The sequence below is a fragment of the Colobus angolensis genome, unplaced genomic scaffold (assembly GCF_000951035.1).
Source record: "Colobus angolensis palliatus isolate OR3802 unplaced genomic scaffold, Cang.pa_1.0 Scaffold256, whole genome shotgun sequence".
Lineage (NCBI taxonomy): Eukaryota > Metazoa > Chordata > Mammalia > Primates > Cercopithecidae > Colobus > Colobus angolensis.
In genome coordinates this window covers 4,046,711-4,067,235 of record NW_012115777.1, presented here as the reverse complement: position 1 = coordinate 4,067,235, position 20,525 = coordinate 4,046,711, and the positions used below count along the sequence as shown (strand labels likewise).

The 20,525-nt window shown below is 36.6% G+C and overlaps 1 protein-coding gene across 1 annotated transcript in view; it reads right to left on the bottom strand.

The window, feature by feature from the left end:
• Positions 1-20,525, bottom strand: part of ITPR2 (inositol 1,4,5-trisphosphate receptor, type 2) — a 494,095-nt gene that overhangs the window by 131,122 nt on the left and 342,448 nt on the right. Inside the window, exons 40-45 of the mRNA XM_011946983.1 lie at positions 15,036-15,219; positions 14,055-14,311; positions 11,523-11,723; positions 8,958-9,068; positions 4,798-4,893; positions 3,185-3,307 (exon numbers count right to left, since the gene is read on the bottom strand). Of these exons, the coding sequence (XP_011802373.1) occupies positions 3,185-3,307; positions 4,798-4,893; positions 8,958-9,068; positions 11,523-11,723; positions 14,055-14,311; positions 15,036-15,219 (972 nt within the window). The remainder of the gene's footprint in view (positions 1-3,184; positions 3,308-4,797; positions 4,894-8,957; positions 9,069-11,522; positions 11,724-14,054; positions 14,312-15,035; positions 15,220-20,525) is intronic.

Below are 20,525 nucleotides of genomic sequence, written 5' to 3'. Positions count from 1 at the left end.
CATCCTAGCCTAGAGAAAGCCAAGGAGTCACTTGCAGAAAGATCAGCAGAGCACAATGGTCCCTCTTCTGTGAGTAAAAGCTCATAATTTTTCATGAAAAATTGGTGAAGGGGTTACCCCATAAATAATACATTTATATGGTGGCCAGGAAATGACTCCTTGTGTCACTATAAAAGAATAAGCAAGCAATTGCTTAACTCTACACTGTCAGTTACATACAACTGGCCTACTTTCCTTCCATACCTGTGCCCTTTTTGGGTTCTAACAGGGACTCATGTGGACTCTTATTTAATATTTAATCTTTTACAGTGTAATCACGAGGCTTAAAGTATTCAGCAATTCAGAATCTCCTTTTCTCTTTATTCTCTTTCGTTTTGATGTTTGTTCTCTTTCTTCTAGAGGCCTGGCTTTGTTTCTGTACTTCCATATTGGACTTTCATTGCTCTACAAATCATTGCTTTTCCAACATTTTTCTTCTGGGAAGTTTAAAAAAAACAAAAACAAAAAAACAAAAACAAAAACACCTCGATATATCCACCCCAATCAATTTCATATCATTGATTTCTCTTCCTTTCAACAAGTTGTTTTAACCCCTTGTAACATTTTTTTTACCACTTCTAAATTTCCACTTTTGGACAATTCCACCATCCTTTTTGCACATGTCTATTCTCCTCTTCAAGCACTGTAATAAACTCAAATTCATGAAAATAATTGGCCTTTATGCCATCTTCATTTTGAATTTATTTCATATATAGGTTGCTTTATTTTTTTCTATCATCTTTCCATCTCTGAGCAGTGCTTGCATTCTTTACCCTCTTTGTCCATTCTTCTCAACATGTAACAATGTCTTTTTTAAAAATTTGTATTCTGTACTCGGTTTTTGTTGTTGTTGTTGTCGTTGTTTGCTTGTTTTGAGACACAGTCTTACTCTGTCACCCACTGGAGTATAGTGGAGCGATCTCAGCTCATTGCAACCTCCACCTTTCAGGTTCAAGTGATTCTCGCGCCTCAGCCACCCAAGTAGCTTGGATTACAGTCATGCGCCATCACACCCAACTCATTTTTGTATTTTTAGTAGAGATGAGGTTTCGCCATGTTAGCCAGGCTGGTCTTGAACTGACTTCCAGCGATCCACCCACCTCAGCCTCCCAAAGTGCTGGGATTACAGGTGTGAGCCACTACACCTGGCCTGCATCCTCTACTCTTATGCTTGGTCTACTCCAAACTGAAGTGACCTAACATAAGTCTTTGCTTTACCTTGACATGTTCATTGTTACCCCTAAGACACTGGTCATCTGAGATTGCTTTTTTAAATTTCTTAATGGATGTGAGGTGGTTCATTCATTGTCTGCTGGTCAATCTGTCACTCTGCTGGCTTCAGGGTAAGCTTAGCTGGTCTGGTTGTTCATTCCCCACCCAACAGCTACACAGTCAGACCTTATTCATGCAGCTGCTCACTCGTGCAAGAAGACAACCTCCCCCACACACAGCAAGACTATCTTGCAGTCAAGAAAACAGAGATGGCTCTATCTCTATTTCCCCACTTTCTTCTGAAACTTACTACTGCTCATTTTGACCTTGCCTTTTTGACCTTGCTCATCTTCCTTGTCTCCTTCCCTCCACAGTGCTACAGCCCCTAAAGTAACTCCTTGACCCTGTACACATATGGCTCAGCATGTTTCTGTGTTCATTCTAGTAGCAAATATGATTTTAATTCTCAGCCTGGGATTTTTTTCTTTCTACTCACATTCAATCTCTAGTCATCTCTAGTCATTCCTTTGCTAGACTGACTCACTTTGTGTCACCTGACTTCTCTTTCTCTCTAAAATGACACCTTTTCCACATCCTAAATCTCCACTTTCTGCTTCCTTCAACTTGTCCGTCATCCTGGCTTTCAGTTGCTCAGCAGCTAAAACGCTCATCTGTCCAGCTAAAACTCGTCTGCCCTTACCACTTTCTGCTCTACATAGGCATTTTGATACACTATGAGAGACCTTAAAATCTTCTCAATGAGCCAGATATATTATAAAACAATAGTGGTGTCTTTTGTTAGTATCTTTCAGAATCTGACTCCCTCCTGGAAGGCTTTGTAACAACTATAGTCAAGTTCACATATATTAGATATTTATAGAAAGGGTAGAAAAGGGCATAAGAAATGTCTAAAGAGCAATCTTAAAAATAAATCTTCTGAGAATCTGACTTTATATCTATTGATGTTTATTCAATCAACTGATAAAACATACAGGGAAACAGAAGGGAATGATCGCCAATGGGAGAAAATGATGAGAAAGAAAGAGCAAGTCTCTAACGTTTGAACTTCATTTTGTAAAAACAAAGGAGCTATCATAGACAAAATCAAATTGGCGAATGTACATTTAAAATGTTTACCTCCTAAACAAATTTGCAAAATGCCAATTTAACGTTGATCTTCATGTTAATGGTATTAAATTTATGAATAGTATTCATCAGGCACCTGTTTTTTAAAGTTATAAAATGGAAACAGTTCCTTCAAAAGAATTTCCAATCAGAGGCTGCCAGTTTACAGCTTCCAATCAGAGACTGCCAGTTTACAGCTTCCAATCAGAAGCTGCCAGTTTACAGCTTACACTTCCAAGACTGCCAGTTTACAGCTTCCAATCAGAAGCTGCCAGTTTACAGCTTACACTTCCAATCAGAGGCTGCCAGTTTACAGCTTCCAATCAGAAGCTGCCAGTTTACAGCTTACACTTCCAATCAGAGGCTGCCAGTTTACAGCTTCTACAGAAAGTATGTCAACTACAATTCAAGGAGGCCAGAGACTACCTGCCAAATTCGTCCTGATTAGGACTGAATGCACCCCCTCACTTCATACTCTGTCTCCGCAGTAGCCTCTCTTCCCCTCTCCTTCAGGACCCTCATTTGTTGCCATGGTTTATCCATGGTTCAGGCTGACATGGGAATTCTCCTCCCTTCTGGCCCAGTAGTTTTGGGTACCAAGCACTGTTTTCTTGTGGACTGTCCCCTAGCATACCTTGGGGTGCATAGTCAGGCATTCTGAGAGGCTGTTCCTCTCTTTAGCCCAAACCTAGGTGTAAGTGATGAATAAATGAAGGGACCAGAACTTGAAAATATGACAACAAGCCATGGATACAAAACATGATTGATAGGATGAGCAAAATAATGTAAAGATATAAAAATGTGACACCTGATGGGCCAGAATATAGATATTGTGTCCAACATCTTTTGGAGAAACACCATCATCTCCACCCTCATCATCCCCATGGTCACATTCCAATCCTTGGTTGTAGGCATTCTTCATCACATCCACCTATCGGAAAAAAAAAAAAAGAAGACTGAAATGCCAGAAACAACATCCGCTTTACACTGTTTATAAGGTTTAATTAACAACTGGGCAGCTTCATGAGCTTCAAAAGCATAAAAGGACTCTAAATGAAAATGGCCTTGGAAACCATCTTTATTTCAATGAACATGAAAGTATTTTCCTACAATATTCCCCTTTCCCTCGGAAATTTTTGTTTGATATATGAATGCTTATAGTGCCAAAGTTCCCAAGAGTTAGGAGAATCGAGAACCCCAATAAACATCCATTATTTACTAAGTGCCCACTAAGTAACAGGCAGACATGGTGCTAGAAATTGCCCTAGGAACTGAGGTTCCCAACAGTGGATGGGAGAGAGTACCCTCAAGGAATTTACTGTCCAGTGGGACAAGCAAGGAAGGAGGCAAACACAGTGGGGTGCTGTCAGTCCTACTCCAGGGCTATGTATGTTTCTAAGGAAGTGCAGAGCAGGGGCATATACTCAAGCAAGAGATGGAGGGTGGGCCACAAGGAGGAAAGGGATGACAGGATAAAGGTTCTGTCCACAGAGGAACTAGTATTTTCAAAGGGCTATTGCACAGTGCCATTGTTGAATAAATATATCATTCACTGCCACATTTAACCATAGGATAGGAAATGTGTTGGTCCTTGTAACTCACTGCTTGCAGATAGACACTAGGCTCTCGTTAAATATATGTTAAATCAAACTTCACCTTATCTCTCTTTTTGCCTGACCTCCTTGACTCCATTCTTTACTAATAAAGTGATGGCAAAAGAGTGTTGTGCCAGGCTTTCATAGGAGATGCCCATAGCACCAACAACGGCCCTGATGTGAGTGGAGCTTAATCACCAGGGCACTGAGCTATATTATGTGAGTATGTTCTCAATGCTTTTGGAATCCAGTGCTTTTAAAATACACCTGCATTATTTCATAATATGCATGCCACGAGTGAAAAGGAAAAGATAACTTCTACAATAGGAAGGCACACTAATGATCTCTGTGGAATCTCTACTAGAGTCTGCACAGTTTCCTTGAGGTCAAGCATTGTACAACATATTACTGAGAACAACTACAAAAAAATTAATTTTATTTTATTTTTCAGAAAGAGGTAAAAATAAAATTTTTGAAGAATACAAACATCTTTTTTACATCCCTTCCTCATATGCTCCAATACACCATTAAACTAAAGCCAACTTTTTTTCTGGCAATACACATTTGCATATAGTTTAGTATAGTGTGATAAGTTGGCTAAGAAAAGCGTTTGGAGTGGATAAAACTACTGAAGTCATAAGGCCCAGATCACACAGGCCTTTGCCAACACAGGGCCTTCTGAGGTATTGGAAATGGTAGGTCATGATGCTCCATTTGTCTCTGTAGAGCAATGAAAATCAATCAACTTTTTTTCCTGACCTGCATTCTCTAAACTTGTTCCTTTTAGGTTACCCAATATTAACCAAGCTTCTAAAAGTTTTCTTACCAGTTCTCTGGGTCTCATGTTAAAAAGAATTCTTTCTGCATTCTCGCTGTCATGTCTGCTTTCCATAATGGCCAGCAAAAGTTTAGATGCATTGTTCTAGAGACACAGAGTGAGTTAATGTGCATGCAAAGTCAATTTCATGGATTAATGATTTCTCTGCATTTGTTTTAATTGAGATTACTAGGACCTCTTTTTTAATCAAACGGAATTTAAAACTGCTAATTTCATTTGTCTTGTTAACATTCTAAAATAGAACATTTTACTTCACTGTCAACACAAAATATAACTAATGAATCATGAGAGCTATGTTACAAGAGATATTTTAAATATTGGTGAAAAGGTACTTCAAATGCAAAATTGACTTACCACATACCACACTAAAATATAATCATATTTTCCCTCACTGTTTCCTAAAGAGGCATTTCATAATGATGGTTTAATAAAAAAACAAGGTGAACAGGTATCAGTAACATATTTTACAGAAACGGTATACAATTTAAAGAATTTAGCACAATTGTTAAAATGAAATATTAATACATATTAGCAAATTGAAATCTAAAATTATATGAGCAATAATTAGAATTAATCTATAAAATTACAAATTCTTGTGTTAGAAATATAAACTTATTGATAATGGCTTCCTAGTCTCACTATATGGCAGGCGATATGCAACTTGTTTCCCTTTGGGTTATGAAAGAATATCTTCTATTTTTGCTTAACAGAAAATGAAAATAGCTTATGTTGTCTTTGAAGTGTTCTAATTTGTTTTATCAATATATTATCTCAACCATTTCTACCTACAGATATCAAAAATATTTCTGATACAATTTATAATCCAAAATAGATACTCAGAGTTACAGAAAATCTTAGCCAAGAAAGCACAATATCCTAAACATTTTGAAAGATGTTACGTTATACTGTGTTTTTAATAGTGCTGGCATAGAATTTTGGCAAATTGCAATATGATATTAAATATCCAGGATTTATTTCTACAGTGTGCTCGTAATATTCATTTAGATAACAATCTCAACCTCCACACACAATCTTTGATAGAAATACAAAAGAATTGGAGTTAACATGGCTTTAAGATGCTTCTAAGTGACTCAAAGTTAACATATCATAGGATGAAAATTAAAATGAATTGTGTTTGGTCTAAATAAATAATGACCACGCAAATTTTGTTAAAGTTGTGCAAATTAATTCTCCTGGGTAGTTTTAACACCAAATTCTATCCAACTATTTCCCCCCCTCCCCAGAAGTATAGCCTAAAGATCATCTTAAGTGACCAATAACAGTGACGATGATGAAGATGATGATTGACACTAATGTCACTGACTCATTATGAAAAGACCTTAGTATTTTGGGGGAAAGGTAGTATTGTCTTTTTCTGCTCCATTTTCATATTTTGCAGACTTGAACCAATCCTAAAATTCTCTTCAACAATCTAGTATCCCACATAAATAACACACCTAAAAGAGTAAGGTTCTAGGATTACTGGAGAGCTTAAATCCTAGGAGTAATCTGAACAGATCATGGAATTCAAAGCTAAAACCTTGGCAACACTGACAGTGTTATCTAATGAACCTTCCTTCAGCAGGCCCAATACATGATAGCTTAAAAATACATCCAATTTCAGAATGCTATTGGCAATACGGTACTTTTTCTAGCTAATCTTCTTTTCCATATTATGTCAGAAGAATAGAAATCTTATAAATGGCCTAATGAAATATGAATCAAATTGATAGTATGAGTCTATAAATTCCACAAAATCAAATGGAAATATCAGTGTTAGTGTAGGAGTTTCTTCTTAAAGAAGCCACATTCTTTAAAAACAAAACAAAACAGAAATCTTTACAAACAAAGCACTTCATATTTACAGCTCAGTTTTGCAAATGAAAATAAAAAGGATAACAAATATGAAAAAGTAATAGAATCTCATACTACATGGGTATATAAAGCTAAGTATACTTAAAATTAGGGATGATTAAGCAATTAAATTCAGGAATGAATGACATAAAATAAAACCTTAATAATTATTAATATGACATCTTTTTAATGTTAAAGATAATTTATTATTTAAAGTACCCTATGCATGGAAATCCCTTAAATTTCTAATGCATATTATTCTGTCTTACAAACATTGTTCTTATATCGGACACATGTACAAAGCCTCAAAGATGGTTTAGAAAAGTACACACACCTCATTCACTAGGAAAAAAAAGACTATACTTCAAATATTTCAAGTCAAATCTATATTTGGTATTTTGACTTATCCAACTGTCATATTTTTAAAAGGTAACAATTGTACATACTAAAATTAATAAAAATTTAAATAATGTTTTTTTAAAAAAGCATTTTCATTTGATTAGTTGATAATATCTTTGTGCTGTTAAGTGATGCCCTCTCACTTAATTTTTTTACACAGGCTTTGATTTGTAAATAATCTGTATGCTTATACTTTATTTTACATTCAGTATTTCTGCCCATTAAGTTTAATTAACTACGAAAGAAATTTAAAGATATAGTCTTTAGACTAATGAAGGATTTTAAAAGCCAAAGCTCAAGACCTGTCTATGTTGTTTCTTAATGAATTATGGTTAAAGATGAAATTAAGATAAAACAACAAAAATTTTTCTAATAACTTGAATTTAAGCTGACTATCTCACAGGCTGGTTTCATTAACTGAAGCATGATGGTAATGCATCAAAGCGCAAAAGTACATCTATGTAAGAATCACCTTTTCTAATCTATGAATAGAAAGAACAGAAGCTTATACATATTATAACTGAAAACATGAAAAAATACAAACCCATCTCTTCTATTAAAGAAGCAGTTAAGCTGGGTGTGGTAGCATGCACCTGTAATCCCAGCTTATCAGGAGGTGGATGCTGGAGGATCACATGGGCCCAGGAGTTCAATATCAGCCTGGGCAACATAGTGAGACCCTGACTCAAAAACATAAAATAAAGATAAAGAAGTGTATGCTTACTAAGAGCCTTTAGCACAATCTTCACATAAACATATGTACTTTCCATTGTAATACCTAAACCTAAATTTAGAAACAGAATTAGAAAAATATCCTTCCTATTCTTCTTGGCTACAAATTTACCCACACAAAGTTAAATTTAATTATACATTCTTTATAGTCTTAGATAGACCAGGCTTAACAGAGAAATTGTAATTTAAGCAAGGATTATTTTTTCCTCTTTAACCCTAAACACAATAATGTGGTCTTTACTAGCTCATCTCAATTGAATATCATGCCTTAACATTTGGGCTTTATATAATTTATTGCGTATATTAATTTGTGCTCCTGAGCTCTTATAAATGAAACTGCTGGGAACTGTGTACAAGGCTTAAATTAAAGAAACCTCTTAAAGAGAGTGTGGATATCACTGAAAGTATTTTGGGGAAAAACAAAATTTTAATGTAAAAGAGAAGAACTTTTAGAAAGAAGAGAGCCATAAAACTAAAATGCAGCACTCCTTTGACTTTGTTTAATTTCTTGTGACTTTCTGGGTGGAATTCTGTGGTCAATGTGTTTTAAAAATATATCAACACTTTTTGCTTCTCCCTATAATGAAAAATATAAAATAAAAACTAGACCAGGCGCGATGGCTCATGCTTGTAATGCCAGCACTTTGGGAGGCCGAGGTAGGCGGATCACAAGGTCAGGAGTTCCAGACAAGTCTGGTCAACACAGTGAAACCCTATCTCTACTAAAAATACAAAGATTAGCTGGGCGTGGCGGCAGGCACCTGTAATCTCAGCTACTCAGGAAGCTGAGGCAGAAGAATTGCTTGAACCTGGGAGGAGGAGGTTGCAGCGAGCCGGGATCACGCCACTGCACTCCAGCTTAGGCAGCAGAGCTAGACTCCATCTCAAAAAGTCAAGTAAAATAAAATAAAAATAAAAATAAAAAGGAAATCATGAAACACAGTGGCTGCTTGGAGAACTTCCAGGAAAGGACCTTCCCATGGAATATTACCTCAAAGCTAACTTCACATTGCATCCGGAGTTTAGTAAGCATTTTACTTTCACTATCCCTTTCTGTCAATTGATTCGTTGAAAACATGATAGTATGCTTTCGACAAGAGCTGCTTAAAGAGTGTACTATAGAAACTGTAGCTTTTCTGGCCTGAACAGTGGATTCGCTCTACCTTTAGCTGGAGCACCAGATCCATTCGGTATTTACCAAGAGGGTTTATGTCATTCAGAATCAAAGCAATGATGATATCAATCCCATTAGACTCATGTGTAGCGATACAGGTCTAGAAAACAAAATATTTGTTTAAAATAGCATTTGATTTGCAACAGAATAGCACAGAACTAACAGGACATAAAGCAACATAAAAACCTTAATTTTTGACCTTTAAAAAATAGCTAAGATTTGCCTTTGAGCATTTGACTTATTCTTTTGTATAGGGTTGGCAATTAATTGATTAGTATTGATCAAATGGCCTTGTATGCAGAACACTGAGAGAGACACTGCGTGAAGCACATATCTTTTAAAATATACTGTGTTTATAGAATTTCGGAGACTACTGGTTAAGTTAAATATCCTTTCATTCAATAAACTTTAATACACCAATCAACGGAGGAGTTCTTTAAGGTCAGAATTTTAAGATCTGAATTATCCTCAATAAAAGAATTTTCCCATTTATTAAAGACGTGTGTCCCTCATACCTGAGATTTGTAGGCAAATTTTACAGTACCGATGAAGCAATTTAAATTGATTGCTACTTATTGCTAAACTGATGACAAGAGATGCTGCTGTCCATGCCAGGTGGAAGTGAAGACAAGTAATATAGAGACTCTCCTGATGTCTGGGGACATGCTGTCAATAATGATGGCTGAAGGAAAAATTTACTGAATTTCTTAAACTTACATGAGGGATCTTCATTGGGGAAAATTTGTGAAACATCCTGCGAGATAAATATCCACATTTGGAAGGTTAAGATCAACTGTGCTGGGATTCTCAATTTAATTTTACAGGTCTTAAATCAGGAACTTGTGAGCCAGATTTGTAGGACCATGTGTTAACAATGTAGCACCTTGTCAAGGGGTATGAAAAACTGAAATCCTGGCTAGTTAAATGAGAAAGAACAAAATCAAGACAATTTCGAAATGACTGCTTTTTCAGCATGGGCCTTATTTCTCCCTCCATACAACGGAGTTTTTATTCCTCTGACACAGAGAAAAGGTGTTTTCTACCCATCTCCTACCTTTACTGAGGTTCTTTTGCTCATTAAAATATCTGCCAAACTTAAAGAGAATCTTTTTGCAGATCATCTCCAGAATTTGCCAGCAATCTTTCCTCCCACACATTTTCAGAGCAATGGGGAAGTATTTGTGAGGTTCATGTTATTTGAAAATTAGCTTTTACTTTCAGAACTTATTTGGTTTTAGTAAATTACTTTCAAAGTTCACTTCCATTCTCTTATGAGACCAAAACTGGGGAACATTCTTACAAGCTTTCCCGGAAGCAGCAGAAGAGACAAATGGTATAATTATTTTCTATTACAGATGTACAAGTTTTTATCAACAACAAAACCAAATCTCTGAATTTGTATGTTTTTCCTTAACTTTAAATCAACATCTAGGTTTTCTTGTATCATTGCTCTGGGAGACTGAAATATAACCCAGAAAAATGCAGGGAAAAATCCACAAACTCTTTTGGTATTTCATATGTACAGTACAGAAAGGGAAAATACCTCCATAACAAATTGTTTATGCCAAAATTGTCCTGTTTTTATTTTATACACCTACGCATGTACATGTGTGCATATGTTCATAAATATATGTGTGTGCAGATACCATGTGCATGTGTATGTACATCTCATGTAAATTGCAATTTTTAAAAAAGCAAATTTCTTTTTTCATATTTTTTATGTCAATTGTTGTTGTTTTTGCTCTCAGTGGCTTCCTTAATATTTACATCCAGAAATGTTTATGACTTGAAAACTCTGTCTTCTGGACTGATCCATGCTTATGATGGTAGCTCCATGATGCCTGAGAGGAGGTGATACAGTCAACTGGCAAACTTTCAGGTGGCATCCCTTCCCTTAATTGACCCAAGTGTCCTGCCTTCTACTCCCACAATATGTCCTTGATATCCAAGCAAACAAAATCAGAGGCAAACATTCTGGAAATGAGACTTGAAACTGTGCCCTCCAGAATGTAATATAGTCGAAAGAGCACTCGATTTAGACTCAGAATCAAAAGTCCTTAGTTGTAAGAGTGGCTCTACAACTTACTGATTCTGTCACTCTGAAACTCTGGAAAGTCACTTAATCTTTGAGTTAGAGCCTATTCATCAGCAAAGTAGGAATAATGACACCTATTCACAAGTGTATTGTGCATATAAAAGAAACAACATATACTACTCCTTGTAGGGGTGCCAAAGGAGCCAAAGAAAGTTTATTCCACAAATCCTGGAAAGGTTCACTAAAGATGAAAACTGGGTGGTGGTCATGACACATATTTCACTTTTTTCAGTAAGTCAGTTTTTATCTTGAACATTTTCATGGGAATTGTTTTTACAATGAAATTATATACAAATACAGCATAGCATTTCCTCTTCTATAATTCAGTCTTTGTATGTTTTATTAGGAAAGTAAAAATGTCTGGCACAGCAAGAAGAAAGATCTTCCAAGCGCACACAGAGATTGGCTCCTTCCCCAACTTAATCCCTTTACTAATTAGTCATGAATACTTCTTGTTACCTGATTTTCATGGCAGGGGCCCTGGCAATACTCAGTCAAGCTCTCCAGGGTTTGGTTGACCAGTGCTACGTTCTTCTCATTGATGTAGAGACCCAACAGGCCCAGGCCACCGGTTGTACTTCCACAAATGCAGTCCAGAAACTGAAGGGTCTCACAGACAAGGTTGTAATTTGTTTTGTTGTTTTGATTCCTCAAGAAGTTCTGAAGGCAAAAGAAAATAAAACTGAAGGGTTACAAAAATTCACTGTGCTGATTGTTTGTTGTTCTCCCCATATGTGCGCTTTTCTTTTTTTTCTTTTTTTTTTCTTTTTTATTATACTTTAAGTTCTAGGGTACATGAGCATAATGTGCAGGTTGCGCTTTTCTAACTTGTCTTTGTAAGAAAATTATTCGCATTTATTAAAATTGTCCTCCATTTAAGGAGGGAGAAAGGCCCTTAGGCCTTAGGTTTTTCCTCAAGCATCTATCTATCTATATATATATACACACACACGCACACAGACACATGCATATATACACACACGTATGTACTATATATAATATATAATATATTGTGCCTTTGTGTATATATATACATATTTTATATATATATCTCTCAAGATAGTTCATAATAAACATTTCTTAGTGTCATTATCAAACTACACACAGAGGGCAAAAGTAATGAGAAGTGGGAAAAAGAGAAAAAAAACTAGGTAGAAAGAAGTTCATTAGGGAGAGAAGCAAATTTTCAATTATAAATAATCTTATATGAACAGTGCAACTTCATTGTTCATTGATTATAAATGATATAACCATTATGAAGGGCAACTGGAAGTATCTATCAAAATTTTCAGTTAACTTACAGCTCCACTTCTAAAAAGTTTTTCTAGATATATGTACACAAGTACACCAACAGGTTCCCTGCATACTGCTTGTTATACAAACACCAGAAACCATATCATAACTATGGTAATGTGACTGGCTTAATAAACAATAGTACATTCAAACATTAGAATGCTATAAAACTATAAAAATTCAGTACTTCAACATGTACCAATAAACATAACCTGGCAATAAGTAATTGACTAATAACGGATATTACTAAATGAAAAATGTAAGTTGAGGAATACCATAAAATATGATTTTTTTTTTTTTTCTTGAGACAGAGTCTCACTCTGTCACCCAGGCTGGAGTGCAGTGGCAAGATCTTGGCTCACTGCAAGCTTCGCCTCCCGGGTTCACGCCATTCTCCTGTCTCAGCGTCCAGACTAGCTGGGACTACAGGTGCCTGCCACCACACCCAGCTAATTTTTTGTATTTTTTTTTAGTAGAGACAGGGTTTCACCATGTTAGCCAGGATGGTCTTGATCTTCTGACCTTGTGATCCACCCATCTCGGCCTCCCAAAGTGCTGGGATTACAGGCGTGAGCCACCGTGCCTGGCCAGAATACCATAGAACATGATTTAAAAAAAAATGTTTACCTGCACAGATCAATATGCTTACGCATGCATAAAAATTTCTAGAAGAAAAAACCTGGACCTTGACAACATTCAGTCAAGTTCTCCAGATTAATCACCTGTTAACAGTGATTTTCTCTGGGGAGTAAACCTAGTAAAAGGGTAAGCTGGAAAAAAAACTTGTTTCATATTTCAATTTAGTATTTATTTCTATTAATTTATTATTTAATGTGTTTATTTGAATTTATATCTACCATTTATTCTTCTTAAGACAATTTTAAAAGTAGTATTTTCTATACTGATCCCACACTCCTATCAGTAAACTGTTCAATCAGATACTATCTAATGTGCTATATACCCTATACATCTATTTCCTACACTGACAGACGAAATGGGTTAGGATATGCCCATGGGCACTGATCCAGTATTGTCCCTCCAGAAGCAATGTTTCTGGCCTTGGCCTGCTTGTGTACAAACAATGCAAAACAGCGGCCAAAATTCAAAATTCATAGGCACTCCTGAGTTCATCTATCTAACAAAGGAAAATACAGGAAAGAAGATATAAGACACTGACTACATTCATTTTTGAATGTATCCACCTTCACTTTAGTTAAAAACATCCTCTTCTATGTTAATTCTGTTTCAAATGAAGACATACAAATATACTCAGTACTCTCACTCGAGAAATATGAATTGGCTTAAAAATAATGAAAGCCCCTTAAGACTATAAAACCATGAAAGATATAGATGAGACAAATATGATCTCTCTCAACAATATAACCTTACCAGAGAATACTAGGAAGAGAGGATGCCCACTGAGGCTAAAAATATTTGAGGCTAAAAATATTGATGAGGATGATACTGTATGAGCCTGATTTTATTTTATTTTATTTTATTTTATTTTTGTATAAAAGGATTTTCTTCTTCCTTTTCTTCACTGATATCAAAGTTTCTTCCCATTTCAGAAGAGCACTATTGCTTTTATTGATTATCTTTCCAAAACTCTCTCCAAAACTACTTGTTGGTTTTATTGGAATTTAATTACTTACAAACATAGGTTGTATTCTCAGCTTTCACACAAAACAGAACAAATACCTGCAATTCCCGGTTGTGATTCTCACACAGTAACTGAAGAAATCTCAGTATTGGCTGCATGATGGCAATTGCAGGACTCATTGTTACTTCCTCTGCAGATTTTTCCTCAGTGTTTCCTGCTTCTGGTCCTGTGCACATAATATCTATTTCTGGATCCATTTCTCTTCTGTATACACAATATGCTTTGGATGTTGCTGAAGAAGCTTCTGTTAATTGCCCTTTCATTCCCTCTTTTAAATGTAGTGTTGAATCTCTTACTGAAAACAAAGCAGTACTTTTATATTTCTGAGCCAATTTGCTTTTGCTAATTTTTAGAAAAAAAAAAAAAAAAACCAGGTACCCAAATTCTCTAACAATTGAATTAAAAATAATCTGAAAAAAGGTGCAACAATTTCCAAAAAGGATTTGAGATAGCACTTAAAAGTTAAACTTACAGTGGGTCATAAAAAAGATCTCAATGCTTAGCAAATGTTAAAAGGACTCATGTCTTTCTGATATATATATATATATATTCATATATATAAACTCATATATGAGTTTCATATTCAAGAAGGTAGGAAAATGTAATAAACTTCAAAATGTTAGTGTCTTTATGATTTGTATTTAATACATGGATGATTTTGTTATTCTGAATACCAAGAATCTTTCATTGGAGTTTGGTGTGGTAATTTCTGTTTTTAAAGTTTTATTTTCATGGTCACTTAAAAGATTTGGGGCAGTTTTTCTTTACCATGCATGCCACAGTGAAATCAAACATTTTTCATGTCGTTGGTTGCTTTGCACTGATTATGTCTCATTTAAGTTTAGTCCTGCAGAGCCGTTTTAGGGTCAACCCATGACCAAAATTCTTTATGGATGATCAGAGCCACAGTGGGGATAATTAAACCAACAGAAGAGAGATGACAAATGTTAATGAGATTTAAACGCTATTCCCCTCTTTTCTCTCACTCTGTTCTCCCAAATACTCAAATGCTTCTTTACCTCTCATTCGTGGACCAGATGTCATCAATTCATTGTCATCGTCCCTTTTTTTGCTACCTAAATCTATGGTATTAACTGTCACTGTTGATCTTATTTCTTTCTGAGCAGCCTTCATGCGATCATAGAGAACTTTAAAGAATTTTTCTGACTTTTTTTGTTCATGCAACTGCTGGTAGAAAGAATACTGCAAGAAAACATATTTTAAGACATCAATACCCAAGGGGAGACAAATAGTGTTTTTATGCTTGAAATAAACATCAGCATTATAGGTAAAAGCACATACTTAATACACTACCCATTATTATTTCATAAATTGACAGCCTTTGCCAGTTTCTTGTACTATTTAATGTGTACTAATAATAGTTGGTATTTACTTAGCATTTTCCACTAAACTCCAACATATTTTCATATGCTGTTTAATTTATCCTTACTGGTTATATATTTTTAAAAATGTACAGGGACATTATAAGAAGTTGTATGGAAAGAATTCTTTGATTTTTATATTATTATAAAGTCATGCATTGATTCAATATGTATGTATTGAGTGCCTACTATGTGTCAAGCCCTCTGTTAATAGGGATAGAACAAAAATGGAAACCAACCACAATCCTTGCTCTCATAAGTTTGTAATCTAAAGTGGAAAATAGCCATCAATCCAATGATCACCCTGTATAAACATGAGTTTATGGAAAGTTACAAGGACTATTTTTCTCTTTATCTAAATTACAGCACATTTTAGAAATTTAGAAAGTGTTACCACAGTAGCCTCACTCATGGGATCTCACTGATAAACAGGTACCAACTTCTTTTGGTCCCTCATTAGCTACATTGTTTTGCATGGGGTCTCAGACAAATCCACCTTAAAATAAATTCAGTCAATAATGAGGCAGAAATGGTTCAGAAACAAAAGTATGATAAAATGTATCTTTGTAAGATGTGGAAATATTCAGCCCTGGGAAGATTTACCCAATTCTTGTCTGCTCAATGCCTTATGGAAGCGTCCAGGAGAAGCAGGAGGAGGTAGGAAAGATAACACATTCCAGGGAAGATAGAATTTGAAGTGGGTGGGGAAATTATAACTTATTAATACCAAGATTATGAGATAGACACAAGACAAGATAAATATCATTTGTAAATTAATAAAGATAGTAACTCCCTAACTATCATGAATAAAAGAGTTATATAAGCTTGAGGAGAGATAGTATGAAGAAAACATAAGAAAAAATAATTTCCAGATCAAGCAGAACTGGTCCTATTCCAATATAAGAACATTTAAATAGCCAAATTTGGGGAGTTTGCCTCCAGGATATGCTTTCCTTTAGGAATTCCTGGAACCATGACCCACAGGTCTTGGGATCCATAACCGAGACTCTAATGACATCAGGTCTTGAAATGGTTGCCTACCCTGCAATTTTCTCTATGCACAATGTATATACACAGAGTGTCTTATGAAGCCTTAGACGTCAGCTGCACACCTACAAGGGTAAGCTCCTACACAGAAGGCGAGCAACCCTCAAGAAATAAGGCCAAAAAGTCACGGTAACCATCGCAACAACAGTAAAACAGTCAAGCTGGTTTTGTTAATTCAAACAATAAATGCAGCATCCACAGACCTCTACAATCCCATGAATTAAACAGATGATAAAGTTTGAATCTTTTCAATATAACGGGGTTAGAAGGTGGAAGGAGTTTCCAATATATTAATGAGGAGTTATGAGAACTTTGTGGCTCTATTAAAACAAAGTTTCATAATTTACGTAGTTCTTCCATATACATCACTTCATAGATACTTTCAATTCAACAGTGTGATGAATAGAGTGTTCTTAGTACCAATTTATAGATTCATAAAATGAGGTTTAGTAAAGATGAGTGACTTGCCCAATATTATGTAACTAGTAAGGGGTAGAGCTAGGATTTAAATCTAGATTTTCTGACTCTAAATCACTAAATGTATAAAACAACCTCTTACGATCAAAACACTAGATTATTTACATAGATAACACCTTTTAAGAACCAGGTATCTACAATGCTTAACAACACGATTATTATTATTTTTTTTTTTTTGAGATGGTGTCTTGCTCTGTCACCCAGGCTGGAGTGCAGTGGCCGGATCTCAGCTCATGCAAGCTCCGCCTCCCAGGTTTAGGCCATTCTCCTGCCTCAGCCTCCCAAGTAGCTGGGACTACAGGCACCCACCACCACACCTGGCTAGTTTTTTGTATTTTTTTAGTAGAGACGGGGTGTCACTGTGTTAGCCAGGATGGTCTTGATCTCCTGACCTCATGATCCACCTGTCTTGGCCTCCCAAAGTGCTGGGATTACAGCCACCGCGAACAACATGATTTTTAAAAGGAAAAGTAGGTTTCATATATATTTATATAATCTCAACAAGTAGCATAAGGATTCCTCTCACTAAAGATATGATTTTTGCTTAGGAAACTACCTCTATTAGCTGCACAGAGTGTAAGAGGAAAGAAACTCCAAGTGTTTTGGAACTAAGGGGGATGGATAAACAGATATGTGTGACAGGGGAGTGGAAGAGGCAGAGAAGGGAAGGGAAGGGAGAATCCTCAAGTGAAATATCCTAGGGGTGAGGATGGGGATGATTATTCCTAGAAAATAGATGCTTATTGCATCTAAGAGCACAGATCTGGAGCCAGACTGCATGGATTTGAAACCTGGCTCTATCTCTAACTAGCAACGTAAGCTTGGGTCTATCTCAGTTTCTTCTTCAGCAAAATAGGATAACATACCAGTTACCTCACAGGTTGTTTGAATATTAGCCAAGGTAATACACACAAATCACAAAGAACAGTGCCTCGTATTTAGTAGGTATGATTTTTCTTATTGCTATCATTAGGTTCCATGTGAAACTGTAATAGAAGTACCTCCTGTATCCTCCCCTTCAGTTGATCTTTAATAAAGTATAGAACATATATACGTTGACTTAATGTAGTTAGAAAGGAAGAAATTAAGGAAGGGGCTGCAATTCTCAGCATGACAGAAGCAGGGGTGTTAAGAATCTATGTGCTGAGAAAGCAAGACTGTTTCTGGCTAAGGAGACAGTGAGAATGTAAAACCCCTGGGGAACTGGCAAGTATATTGGGGAGGAGTGTGCTTTAGACTGCTATAGGGCAAGGAATAAGATTTGAGCTAATCTCAACTAGACCTCTTAGAGCCAGGAAAACATAGTTGCCACCTGGGTTATACAACGTGAGACATCCGAGTAGAGGAAGGCTGGTACCTATTGTCATAATCCATCTTAAAAGAAGGTTTTCATATATAAAAGTAATTTAACGCTGTTTCATCAACAAATATTTGTTGAATGGCTATAAAGCACTGTAGACATAAAGAATAGGATATGATCCCCTATACTGAAGAAGTTGCAATTCAATTGGAGAGGCAGGGTGTCATACAAATTACAACCAAACAAAGTAGCACATGCAAAATGCCAAGTGGGTATTAAAGAAACAAGTGCATAGGAGCTGAGATAAGGGAATGGACACCAAATGCCTCAGACAAGCTAGGAAAGACTTTGTGAAGAAGAAAGAATTTGATTAGGACCATACATTCACAGATCCATTCCCTCCTGCACACTGATTGAACCCCAAGATTGGTCCAGACACAAGGGGTACCAAGATGAATAAAATGTAGTTTCAACCTTTAAGGACTTATAATTTACTAGACAGCACCTGATACACACATGAAGAGGCACAAAAAGGTGGCAGAAATGGCCGGGCCTGGTGGCTCACGCCTGTAATCCCAGCAGTTTTGGAGGCCAAGACAGGTGGATCACCTGAGGTCAGCAGTTGGAGACCAGCCTGGCCAACAGGATGAAACCCTATCTCTACTAAAAATACAAAAAATTAGCCAGGCATGGTGGTGGGTTCCTGTAATCCCAGCTACTCAGCAGGCTGAGGCAGGAGAATCGCTTGAACCCAGGAGGCGGAAGTTGAAGTGAGCCAAGATTGTACCATTGCACTCCAGACTGGGCAACAAGGGTGAAACTCCACTCAAAAACAAACAAACAAAAAAAAGTGGCAGAAATGTCATTAAAGACGTCCACAGGTTATAACAGGGGCATACAGTAAGCAGTAATCAATTCTACCCAGTGAGATATAGAGCCTGAAAAGGCTTCTAGGAGAAATGCATTGAGTTGAATCCTCAAAGAGGAGAAAGCAGCATGAGAAATAACACAACGCATTTGAGGAATAACACAGAGCTAAGTGTAGCTGATGCATAAGAGGAAGGATGGAGGAGGGAAGAGGGTGGAAGAACAAGGGAAAGTTGGAAAATTTGAAGACAACAGGAAGGATCTTATGGACTGTAGCAGGGAGTTTGTCTTTATAGGGCAGGTGACAGATTTTAAGCAGAAGAATAGCATGTTTTTGGAAAGGCATCTTTGAAGGCAACATGAAGAATGATTTGGAGAAGGGCAAAACTAGAAGCAGGGACACCTCTTAGAAGACTACTTGTCACTGTCCGGGAAAGGATAAGGAGGATCTGTAGTGAGAGCTGGAAAAGCAGGGATTGAAAAATAATAGAGTATGGATATGAGGGATATTAAGGGGGTAGAATCACAGAAGTTGGTCATCAGTGGGATGTTCAGGAAGAGAGTAAGTGAGGGTGGAGAAGTTAAGTTCAAGGCTGACCATCATTTCCTGATCAGACAACTGGGTAGATGGAGTGCCAATCACTGAGAGAGGTAATGGCAAAAGCAGCAGTGGGTGTATGGAGAACAACAGCAGATTCCATGTGAGATATGTTGAGCTTAAGGCATTTGTGCACATCCCACTAAATATTCTGGAAGACAGCTGGATACAGAGTTTTATGTTAAAGGTGTGGAAATGAATGAGGTCAGGATGGAGAACAAACAGAGTGAGAAGAGGGAGTGCAAAGAAACTTGGGAGATATTAGGATTCAAGAGTTAAGTAGAGGAAGAAAAACCTTTGCAGAAGGCTAAGAAGAAATGGCAGGAGGTAGAAGACAAGCTGGAGAGGGTGGTGTCCCAAGACCCAGGCAGAAAAGGTTTCAAGAAGAAAGAAAAGGTCACTAGTGGCAAATGCCACAGAAAATCATGTAAAGAAGGACTGAAAAACATTTCGGTTGTGAAGAGATCTTAGGGGAACAAGTTGCCAGGAATTTATAAGTAGAAGGTGCAGTTTCCAATGGGAGCTGGCTTATTTCGCAGCAATATGAGGATACAAGTAAGCAAAAATAAGTGCGAAGGATGAAGGATGATCCCATCTGGTGACCCTTAGTGGCCTAGAAACAGAAATCTAGAAAAGACTGTAATCCTAAGGATTTCTTCTAGAGATGCCCCCTACCAAAAAAAAAAAAAAAAAAAATACTGTCACTTCTGTCCACTGAACAAGTCTCTATCTAACGTTATGTGGTTGCCTGGACACTTTCTCTAGAAAGTCCCAGTTGACAGAACTTCCTGGTTTAAGTCTGAATAGTATTTTGTCATGTTCATAAACCACATTTTTA